The sequence below is a fragment of the Tursiops truncatus genome, chromosome 9 (assembly GCF_011762595.2).
Source record: "Tursiops truncatus isolate mTurTru1 chromosome 9, mTurTru1.mat.Y, whole genome shotgun sequence".
Taxonomy (NCBI): domain Eukaryota; kingdom Metazoa; phylum Chordata; class Mammalia; order Artiodactyla; family Delphinidae; genus Tursiops; species Tursiops truncatus.
In genome coordinates, this window is record NC_047042.1 from 68,426,093 (window position 1) to 68,438,279 (window position 12,187).

General features: G+C 38.1%; 1 protein-coding gene across 3 annotated transcripts in view; it reads right to left on the minus strand.

The window, feature by feature from the left end:
• DOCK4 (dedicator of cytokinesis 4) overlaps positions 1-12,187 on the minus strand; it is a 478,765-nt gene that overhangs the window by 121,365 nt on the left and 345,213 nt on the right. For all 3 annotated transcript variants that reach the window (XM_073809841.1, XM_073809840.1, XM_019925305.3), the window contains exons 21-22: positions 10,058-10,139; positions 8,830-9,000 (exon numbers count right to left, since the gene is read on the minus strand). In XM_073809841.1, coding sequence (XP_073665942.1) covers positions 8,830-9,000; positions 10,058-10,139 — 253 coding nt within the window. The remainder of the gene's footprint in view (positions 1-8,829; positions 9,001-10,057; positions 10,140-12,187) is intronic.

The following is a 12,187-nucleotide window of genomic DNA, read 5'->3' on the forward strand; positions in this document are numbered from 1 at the left end:
AGTCTACCTGAAAAAGAATTCAGAGTAATGATAGTAAAGATAATCCAGAATCTAGGAAATAGAATGGAGAAAATACAAGAAATCTTTAACAAGGACCTGGAAGAATTAAACAGCAAACAATGACAAACAACAAAGGAAATGAAATTAAAAATTCTCTAGAAGGAATCAATAGCAGAAAAACTGAGGAAGAAGAATGCATAAGTGACCTGGAAGATTAAATACTGGGAATAACTACCACAGAGCAGAATAAAGAAAAAAGAATGAAAAGAATTGAGGACAGTCTCAGAGACCTCTGGGACAACATTAAACATACCAACATTCGAATTATAGGGGTTCCAGAGACGAAGAGAAAAAGAAAGGGACTGAGAAAATATTTGAAGAGATTATAGTTGAAAACTTCCCTAATATGGGAAAGGAAATAGTCAATCAAGTCCAGGAAGTACAGAGTCCCATACAGGATAAATCCAAGGAGAAACACGCCAAGACACATACTAATCAAACTATCAAAAATTAAATACAAAGAAAAAATATTGAAAGCAGCAAGGGAAAAACAACAAATAACACACAAGGGAATCCCCATAATGTTAACAGCTGATCTTTCAGCAGAAACTCTGCATGCCAGAAGGGAGTGGCAGGGCATATTTAAAGTGATGAAAGGGAAAAACCTACAAAAAAGATTACTCTACCCAGCAAGGATCTCATTCAGATTCGACAGAGAAATTAAAATCTTTACAGACAAGCAAAAGCTAAGAGAATTCAGCACCACCAAACCAGCTTTACAACAAATGTTAAAGGAACTTCTCTAGGCAGGAAACACAAGAGAAGGAAAAGACCTATAATAACAAACCCAAAACAATTACGAAAATGGTAATAGGAACATACATATCGATAATTATATTAAATGTAAATGGATTAAATGCTCCAACAAAAAGACATCTACTGGCTGAATGGATACAAAAACAAGACCTGTACATATGCTGTCTATAAGATACCCACTTCAGTACTAGGGATACATACAGACTGAAAGTGAGGGGATGGAAAAAGATATTCCGTGCAAATGGAAATCAAAAGAAAGCTGGAGTAGCAATTCTCATATCAGACAAAATTAACTTTAAAATAGAATCAATCCAAGAAGAAGATATAACAATTGTAAATATTTATGTACCCAACATAGGAGCACCTCAATACATAAGGCAAATGCTAACAGTCATAAAAGAGGAAATCGAAAGTAACACAATAATAGTACGGGAATTTAACACCCCACTTCCACCAATGGACAGATCAACCAAAATGAAAATAAAAAAGGAAACACAAGCTTTAAATGATACATTAAACAAGATGGATTTAATTGATATATATAGGACATTCCATCCAAAAACAACAGAATACACTTTCTTCTCAAGTGTTCATGGAACATTCTCCAGGATAGATCATAGCTTGGGTCACAAATCAAGCCTTGGTAAACTTAAGAAAATTGAAATCATATCAAGTATCTTTTCTGATCACAGTGCTATGAGACCAGATATCAATTACAGGAAAAAAAACTCAAGAGGATACAAACAGATGGAGGCTAAACAATACACTACTAAATAACCAAGAGATCACTGGAGAAACAAAAGAAGAAATTTAAAAATACCTAGAAACAAATGACAATGAAAACAAGACAGCCCAAAACATATGGGATACAGCAAAAGCAGTTCTAAGAGGGAAGTTTATAGTAATAAAATCCTACCTCAAGAAACATCTCAAATAAATAACCTAACCTTACACCTAAAGCAATTAGAAAAAGAAGAACAAAAAAACCCAAAGTTAGCAGAAGGAAAGACATCATAAAGATGATATCAGAAATAAATGGAAAAGAAATGAAGGAAACATGAGCAAAGATCAATAAAATTAAAGCTGGTTCTTTGAGAAGATAAACGAAATTGCTAAACCATTAGTCAGACCCATGAAGAAAAAAGGGAGAAGACTCAAATCAACAGAATTAGAAATGAAAAAGCAGAAGTAACAACTGACACTGCAGAAATACAAAGGATCATGAAAGATTACTACAAGCAACTATATGCCAATAAAATGGACAACTTGGAAGAAATGGACAAATTCTTAGAAAAGTACAACCTTCGGAGACTGAACCAGGAAGAAGTAGAAAATATAAACAGACCAATCACAAGCACTGAAACTGAAACTATGATTAAAAATCTTCCAACAAACAAAAGCCCCAGACCTGATGGATTCACAGGAGAATTCTAATAAACATTTAGAGAAGAGATAAAACCTATCCTTCTCAGACTCTTCCAAAATATAGCAGAGGGAGGAATACTCCCAAACTCATTCCATGAGCCCACCATCACCCTGATACCAAAACCAGACAAAGATGTCACAAAAAAAGAAAACTACAGGCCAATATCATTGATGAACAGAGATGCAAAAATTCTCAACAAAATACTAGTAAACAGAATCCAACAGCACATTAAAAGGATCATACACCATGATTAAGCAGGGTTTATCCCAGGAATGCAAGGATTCTTCAATATACACAAATCAACCAACGTTATACACCCTCTTAAAATGAAGGATAAAAACCATATGATCATCTCAACAGATGCAGAAAAAGCTTTTCACAAAATTCAATACCCATGTATGATAAAAACTCTCCAGAAAGTAGGCATAGAAGGAACTTATCTCAACAAAATAAAGGTCATATATGAGAAACCCACAGCAAACATCATTCTCAATGGTGAAAAACTGAAAGCATTTCCACTATCAGGAACAAGACAAGGTTGCTGACTCTCACCACTATTATTCAACATACTTTTGGAAGTTTTAAACACAGCAATCAAAGAAGAAAAGAAATAAAAGGAATCCAAATCGGAAAAGAAGATGTAAAACTGTCACTGTTTGCAGATGACATGATACTATATGTACAGAATCCTAAAGATGCTACCAGAAAACTACTAGAGCTAATCAATGAATTTGGTAAAGTAGCAGAATACAAAATTAATGCACAGAAATCTCTTGCATTCCTATACACTAATGATGAAAAATCTGAAAGAGAAATTAAGGAAACACTCCCATTTACCACTGCAACAAATGAATAAAATACCTAGGATTAAACCTACCTAAGGAGACAAAAGACCTGTATGCAGAAAACTATAAGACACTGATGAAAGAAATTAAAGATGATACAAACAGATGGAGAGATATACCATATTCTTGGATAGGAAGAATCAACACTGTGAAAATGACTATACTACCCAAAGCAATCTACAGATTCAATGTAAGCCTGTCAAACTACCAATGGCATTTTTCACAGAACTAGAACAAAAAACTTCACAATTTGTATGGAAACACAAAAGACCCCAAATAGCCAAAGCGATCTTGAGAAAGAAAAATGGAGCTGGAGGAATCAGCATCCCTGACTTCAGACTATACTCCAAAGCTACAGTAATCAAGACATATAGTAGTTGCACAAAAACAGCAATATAGATCAATGGAACAAGATAGAAAGACCAGAGATAAACCCACGCACATATAGTCACCTTATCTTTGATAAAGGAAGCAAGAATATACAATGGAGAAAAGACAGCCTCTTCAATAAGTGGTGTTGGGAAAACTGGACAGCTACATGTAAAAGAATGACATTAGAACACTCCCTAATACCATACACAATAATAAACTCAAAATGGATTAAAGACCTAAATGTAAGGTCAGACACTATATATAAAATTCTTAGAGGAAAATATAGGCAGAACACTCTGTGACATAAATCACAGCAAGAGCCTTTTTGGCCCATCTCCTAGAGAAATGGAAATAAAAACAAAAATAAACAAATGGGACCTACTGAAACTTAAAAGCTTTTGCACAGCAATGGAAATCATAAACAAGACGAAAAGACCATCCTTAGAATGGGAGAAAATATTTGTTAACGAAGCAGCTGACAAAGGATTAATCTCCAAAATATACAAGCAGCTCATGCAGCTCAATATCAAAAAAACAAACAACCCAATCCAAAAACGGGCAGAAGATCTAAATAGACATTTCTCCAAAGAAGATATACAGATTGCCAACAAACACGTGAAAGTATGCTCAACATTACTAATCATTAGAGAAATGCAAATCAAAACTAAAATGAGGTATCACCTTACACCAGTCAGAATGGCCATCATAAAAAGCTACAAACAATAAATGCTGGAGAGGGTGTGGAGAAAAGGGAACCCTCTTGCTCTGTGGGTGGGAATGTAAATTGATACAAGCACTATGGAGAACAGTATGGAGGTTCCTTAAAAAACTAAAAATAGAACTACCATATGACCCAGCAATCCCACTACTGGGCATATACCCTGAGAAAACCATAATTCAAAAAGAGTCATGTACCCCAATGTTCATTTCAGCACTATTTACAATAGCCAGGACATGGAAGCAACCTAAGTGTCCATCGACAGATGAATGGATAAAGAAGATGTGGCACATATATACAATGGAATATTACTCAGCCATAAAAAGAAATGGAATTGAGTTATTTGTAGTTAGGTGGATGAACCTAGAGTCTGTCAAAGAGTGAAGTAAGTCAGTAAGAGAAAAACAAATACTGTATGCTAACACACATATATGGAATCTAAAAGAAAAAAAATGGTTCTGAAGAACCTAGGGGCAGGACAGGAATAAAGATGCAGACGTAGACAATGGACTTGTGGACATGGGGAGAGGGAAGGGTAAGCTGGGATGAAGTGAGAGAGTGGCATGGACATATATACACTACCAAATGTAAAATAGATAGCTAATGGGAAGCAGCTGCATAGCACAGGGAGATCAGCCTGGTGCTTTGTGACCACCTAGAGGGGTGGGATAGGGAGGGTGGGAGGGAGATGAAAGAGGGAGGGGATATGGGGATATATATGTATACATATAGCTGATTTACTTTGTTATACAGCAGCAACTCACACAACAATGTAAAGCAATTATACTCCAGTAAAGATATTAAAAAGATAAATAAAGTAAACAAAATAAAATACACTTAGCCCCACTTTATATCACAAATATTTTAAAAATATTGAATAATCAATTTTTAAACAAATTCATTGCATTTGTGATGTACCAGGAATTCAGAATAGTCAAATAAAGCAATGATTAAGTCTCTGAAAAAAAAATAAATAAAAATTAAAAAAAAAAAAAACTGGGCTAGGATTGTACATTGAAACAAACTCAGCCTTTTAAAATTCCACAAAAGGAGGGCAGTGGAAGGAAAAGTCGATCAGCCTCAAACACCTGGTGAAGGAAGAGGCACATTTTGTAATATGAGATTCAAGGGCTGGTGGGTTTACCATTGAGATCTGAATCCAGGGGAAGGTAGGTCAAGTCTACAAGTGCTGATGATTCAAACACAGAACTAAATTCAAATTCATGGAGTTTGGTATTTACCTGTATAGCAGCAGCAGAAATTGTAGAAGAGCCGAGACCTGTTTTTGATGCCAGAACCATCAGAATGCTTAAGGTGCTGGGGTCAACAGCTATGTTTTCCCCTTGACTCTTAAAAATTATAGATTTTCTTGAATGTACTTAAAATTAATAACCTGATATTCCCTGGTAAAGACTATATTTATATAGCCTTCATTTCACTCTGCAAAGAGCTGAGTCATACAGATGAAATGTAAAAAAAATTAAAATAAAATGAGCCCAGCTTTCTGGTCACTAAAGTCACCTAAGTTGACTTTCCTCAGGAATCCCTTAATTTATCCATCAATTCTTTATTTATACCTCTTTATTTCAAAAAGGTATTTGAATGTGCTTGCAGTGTAAGATACAATTATTAAAAAGGATAAAGGAACAAGGACGTTGTGATGAGGGCAGAAAGACAGCTGTAATAGCTATCTAAGCCAAAGATTTTTACTGAAAATAAAAATAAAAACATGATTTTGTTTTGACCTTCTTGGTAGCCAAGGCAAATAGAGAAAGATAATTAATAGGAACTTGGGGCAGGGTCTTCGGCCTCAACTCCTTCCGCCATTCCTCTTTTCTTGGGGTTTCCAAGGTAGAGACCTGTCCTTGGAATGGGAAACCAAGATCCACTGTATATAGCTGACTAAGCCTTCAGTCCTGCCCAGGGCAGGGCTCCTAAGGACAGAGTCATTAACAGGCTGGGCTTAGGCCAGGAATACTAAATGAACGTCCTAGTACCAGGATGGCCAGATCTATAGAGCAGCCATCCATTGATCCAACCTGAAGGATTGCTGGGATGGCTATTCTACCTCCAGGAGATGGAATTTGCTCTGAGTTGTAGCTCACATGGAAAAAATGCAAAATGGAGCAAGGATACTGGGTTTTTGTCTTTCAGGCAAGAATCTTTAAGGACCAGTGGGTAACCTTGGCTCTGGACATGGTAGGCAGAGTTCTAAGATGATCTCCATGAACTTTGTCCCCTGATGCTCTTCCCATGCAGAAGTTTTCTCTGGCTCGTGGTGGGGGAACTCAGAGATTTGAAGCATGAGAAGGATTTGACAAACTGTGCCTGGCTTCAAGGATGGAGGGGCCACACACCAAGGAATGCAAGTGGCCTCTAGGAGCTGAGAGCACCCAGATCCTCCTCCCACCCCTGGGTGACAGCCAGCATGGAAATGGGAATCTCACTCACAAGGAAACTGATGCCTGTCAAAAGCCTGAAAGATCTAGAAAGTGAATTCCTCCCCAGAGCCTCCAGATAAGCCATCAAAGCCAACACCTTGATTTTGGCTGTAGGACCAAGATCTGACCAAGCCTTCCAACCTACAGAACTTGAGCTAATAAATGGGTGTTATCTAAAGCCACGGTGGTCATTTGTTATGCAGCAACAGAAACCTAACTGTTGGATCAATCAGATTAGTGACACCTTCCTTCTTGGAAGAGAGAGCTAAGAAAGTGTGGGGTCAAAGGGGGACTTGGAATGGGAAGAAGTGTTTAGCATTCTCCCAAAACATAAAGGAACAAAGTCCTCATTGCTTAATGAAGAAAACTAACTGCTTCATTATTTTGTATAAATTTTCTCTTAGCATTAAACTAAATAAAATTATCATTTCAAAATTTTCAAGTATAGGATACTGCATAAAATAATAGAGAACAACTTCAGTAGAGTTTATGAAGATATTTAGAAACTATTATACATTTTATATATCATCTCTTGATAAAAAGCTAAGGGCCAAAAAAGAAGAATCAAATATGATTCTTTGAAGGCGCTAAAGTTGTTTTACTATCTTGATGGAGGGGTAGAACTCAGAGAATCAAGAGCAGTTGGAGTTCAGTATGTTAAACAAAGAAAAGGAGGCTGCTCTATACTGTGGTTGTACCTCAGCAGCCGAAATCATCTCAGGGTGACCACTAGGGTTCGGTGGAAACACAACTAAGGTAAAAGAATATTTCTCCAACTTTAAAGAAGAGAAAAATCTCTTGAGTCCCTACAAAGGCATCTCATTAAGAAACCATGACTTAAAGTTACTCTTAAAAGTAAGAGAATATTTTTCAGTTATGGATTAAGTAAGTTTTATTCCTGTAACTTATAAAGGTTTGTTTTGTTTCAGAAAAATCTCAAAATGAAAACTCAACTTTTCAACAGCTTTTGTAAAAGTAGTGGACTTCTGAGAACTTTCATCTAAAGGAATATATGTTAACCTGTTACAGTATCCTTTTCAAATATCAATGGCTGATAAGTAGGGTCTGGTTAGTGGGCAACTTGACACTGAGGCTTCTGGCAAGTTTCCTAACGTGCAGTGATTATACTGTTGACAAGAGAAGCCAAAATGACATTAAAAGGGCCTGTATCCTTAACCAGATGGAAGATGAGTCCACCTCTGCAAAGAAGAAAGTAACAAGAATAGTCCCCAAACAGTCAGAAAAACATGGCTCTATTATTGGGGGGGGGGTACATTTCTAGTGTTTTGCCATTATATATAACGCCTTCCAAATGTCAAATGACACCAAATTACAACAATACTCTTAGGGATCTAGTTTTGTCTCTTAATCTCCCATTTTATATCCCAACTCTCAGTGATTATAAGTCTCAAGTCTTCAGGAGATGGTAGTAAAGAGGTTGCTTCTCCATCTGACAAGTTATTAAACCAAGTTATTAGAATTAAACATGTACAAGAAGGATTAAGAAAGTGTAGAGAAAGATATTCAGAATTATCTCTCGGCACATGTTCAAGGCCACGCTATTTGGAAAGTGTATAGATCCTGTTCTTAAAACACGGGCAGCTACTCCTGGTCATAGAATGTGGCAGCAACCGCTCAGCACTGGTCATAGCAGATCAGTCCCAGGACGATTAGCGTCAAGTTAAATAAGACAAAACAACACGCAATTTAGCTGGGACCAATATAATGAGTCTCAAGTCCACAGATTAAAATGAAGCACAAGGGAGTTCTCTGGTGGTCCAGTGGTTAGGACTTGGCGCTCTCACTGCCGGGGCTCGGGTTCCAATCTCTGGTCGGGGAACTAAAAAAAGAAGCAGCACAAGGCCTGGGGAAAACAACTGCAGCAGATTGGCTAGAGCGAAATTCCTTCTCCTTGGCTGACGGTGTGACAGGGTGTCTCTATCAGTATGTGTTCTAGAAACTGGAATGGAGGCTGGTGCAAACCAACAGGCTCTCCATTCAGAGCGAGAACAGTCCGAGGAAAGACAACCTAACTTCTGCTCTGCTGGCGTTCGGAAGCTGAGGGACTTTTTAGAAGTCTCAGTTAAGCTACAAATATAAGCTGGAGCTACAGGTTGCTGATGGAGAAAATATTCACTTATGAGGTTGTGTAAAAATAAATAAATTGGACTCATTTTTCCTCTCTTCAGCAGAGATGAAAAAAAAAATTACCTGTGATTGAGATAATGCTCCAGACCCTTTGCTTTCTTGTGAAAGAAAAAAACGGACTGACATGAGGAGCTCCTGAATGCAGCGGCGAAATTCTTCCTCATTCTGTCCGCCGGTGGCGAGGGAAAACAGCCTTCGAGACTGAACGATATACTTAAAAATATATTCTTGGGCCTTAAAACAAAAGTTTTAAAACATTAGTTTCAAAGGAAACCAAAGGTATTTATTTGACAAAGACACAGCACAAAAACCATAGCACAACATTAGACTTTTAAAATATTGACTTAAATACTAAGGCCCCGTGAGATTTCTGAACAGTATTTACTTGTAGGGAAAGAGCCATTTTTCTCTGACGCCTAATGAGAGAAAACGTATAGATAATTTTTAAATTCTATGTAATTCTTGAGAGGTATGAACAATAAATGTTTCTGATCCTCAGATGATTTTTTTTTTTCTCTCAGATGATTTTTTAAATTTAATCAACAAATCTGTTTTTCAAAAATTATTTTGCTTTGCTGGTTGGTACTCTTGCCACTTGCATTTTACCTTCAATTGGTCCAAAATGACAAATTTATAATGAGTAAAGTGCTTGTTTTTTAAAATGTACACCTATTTACTTTTATCTACTGACATCAAATAGGGTATACTCAATTATAGAAATCAAAAGACTGCCAGAGCTGTTATGGACAATCCTTTTAAGAATCTATATTCTTTACAAACATGTTTGCAGGTAAGGTATCAACATCTCCATATATACTGAGCACACAGGGCCCAGAGATATGGGCAGTGTTAAACCATGATAGCCAGTAAAACCTCAGGTTTCCTCACTGTGATCCCTGCTAAGCCATCCTATTATCCTCTCTTAAGACAAATGGCCCTCAGATGGTCTCTGTCAGGGTGGTGGAAGCAAGAGCCAGGAACTTCTAAGCTTAACTGCCCATCTGCAGTCTTCTTTTCAACCCTTCCTCCTGCCAATCCTAGACTTCAAGTGTTCAGAGCCCAGAGGAGTAAGGATTCAATGCCAGGCAGGTTCCAGTGGGCAAGCTTGGCAAAGTCCCTTTCAAATTTCATCAGCTCTGGAGTAGCCATAAACTGATTAAGATCCTTGAATTGGAATGTCAGTAATACATCATCACCAGTTACTGTCTGTGTAGAGGAAACCAATTCGTTTAGGCATCACCACGCAACAGCACTGTTAGACGGTGATCTGTTTTTGACAGCGTGTCATTACCTTCAACACCTCCTGGATGTGCTCTTGTCTCTCCGCTTCTGTGATCCTGTCCACATACCACTTGAGCACTTTGATGAGATCTCTAAAATACAAGGAGACGTGCAGAAGGTAGAATTGCTCTCATTCTCAATTAAATGCCAACAAATCAAATGCTTATGTTTATCATGAGGAAGCTTCATTTCCCAACAGTTCTCACATTTTTCTGTCAAACTGCCATAACATAATAATTTTACAAAGTCTGCCTATCAACATCACTACCTCTTTTTTGAAGCTGAAGAGAGAAACAACACTTCCTCCCAGCAAGATTCCTTTCAATCTGGACATATTCCATCAGCCCTGCTGTTTCTGGCAGTGCTTCCAATGGGTGAACACAAATATCTGAGAAAAGGACTCCGGCCAAGGGAGTGCCTGAATATGACTGTCATGGTCAATCTCGGACAACTGCTAATTGGGATTTCCTCCCCAGCGACTACGTAAACAGTTGGATGAAATATTCGGCTGGAGGCAAAAGAGGGTGTGGGGAGGGATGAAGGTAATACCTCTCCATTTTAAAGCACACCCCCATGGAGTTATCAAGCCAATTCTCTGACCTGTGGGAAGAATGAGGCTTACTGTCAAAGTATGCCTTAGTAATTTCCAGAAAACCCAAGTCTCATTGTTTTAAGAAACAAAAATTGAATTAACCTCCATCCCCCCAAATTCTCAAGATTGCAGTTGTGTGACCGTTAACACTGGTCAGTTCTTGGTTTCTAGGAAACAGAGCAGTTTTTAAAAATGCTCCTCTTTTCTGTCGGGAGAGAATCTATGGATGTGCCAGTAGGCAGATGCTGCTGGCAGTGCTATTTTGAAGATGATCTGTCGGTGAGTTTCTGGCCACCCATAGCTCAAGACGATTCCACGGGCCTTATTTGTCTTATTAGGACTTATTAGCTGCCTTCCTGGCCAACCTGAAATTTAGAAATTACACCCTCTTTCTCTACCTTCCAAGGATAGTCTCAGTTGGAGGCGGTGACCACCTCACACCAGAGCCCAAATTGTTAGGCCAAGGGGCAAAGTCGGGCCAACATTTCAAAACTATCCCTGTTGTTACATTTCACCCTCTGAAAAACTCATGTTGGCAGAGGGTCGAGTCTTGCAAAAATGACTCCATTCATTTAAACGTCAGAGGCGTAAATCTTACCAGGCCATGGTGGGGAATACCCAAAGGAACGGGATCAAATGCTTAATTGATTACCCACTATCTTTTATACAATACATAGATGGGGAAAACCCTGATTCCATGTTCTTTAAACACACCTCTGGGAACAGATGATTGTGCACCATAGGTGCTTAAAGTATAAGGTAAAAACTTTGGCAGAATAGCAATGACAAGAGTGTAATGGGGAGATAGAACTTTGGGGTACATTTCAGGGCTGTATTTAAGCAAGGCCCCAAACCGGGAAGATGTCATGATAGGACAGAAAGAGGGACATTGCCACCTTCTGGCAACTATCACCTGGGCTACGTGGAGGCAGGAACCAGCTAAAGCATGTCATTATTCATTCACTTGTAGTCTGCTTGCCTTATCTGAGCTGACAGGAACGCACCAGCAGTTAAAATGGCAGCTGGTAACGAAGGGCAGAGTCCAATGACTGAACTGCGTGCAGCCAGGGACCAGGTCTTCATATGATCAGCACAAAGCATAGTGCCTGGTATGCAGTAGGCACTCAGTAAATATTAACAGATGAATGAACAAATGACTTTAAAATGGTATGATGGCAAAGATCCTTTTCCCATCATATTTCTTTCTTAAAGACATCTAGAATCATCAAGGAGTCTGGTGAGTAAATGGGGCTCTTGACAGCCAAAGTGAAATAACCAGATATTTTAGACTAAAGAATATCAAATGAAACAGAGACAAGAAGAAAATACCTTACATTTTAGGTTTCAGGAATAGAATTCAGGAAGTTCTTTTTTTTCCCCTTTTACTGAAAAGAAGTTCCAGCCATTAAAAGAAGGTGTGTGAGAAAGGAGGAAACTGTCTCAAGAGACACTTCAGTGGTTGTGCTTCACTTCTTCCTACACTCCCTTTAAAATGTTCCTATATAGTTGGTTCTGCTTTAAAAAGCTCAAAAGAAACTGCTTCTACAC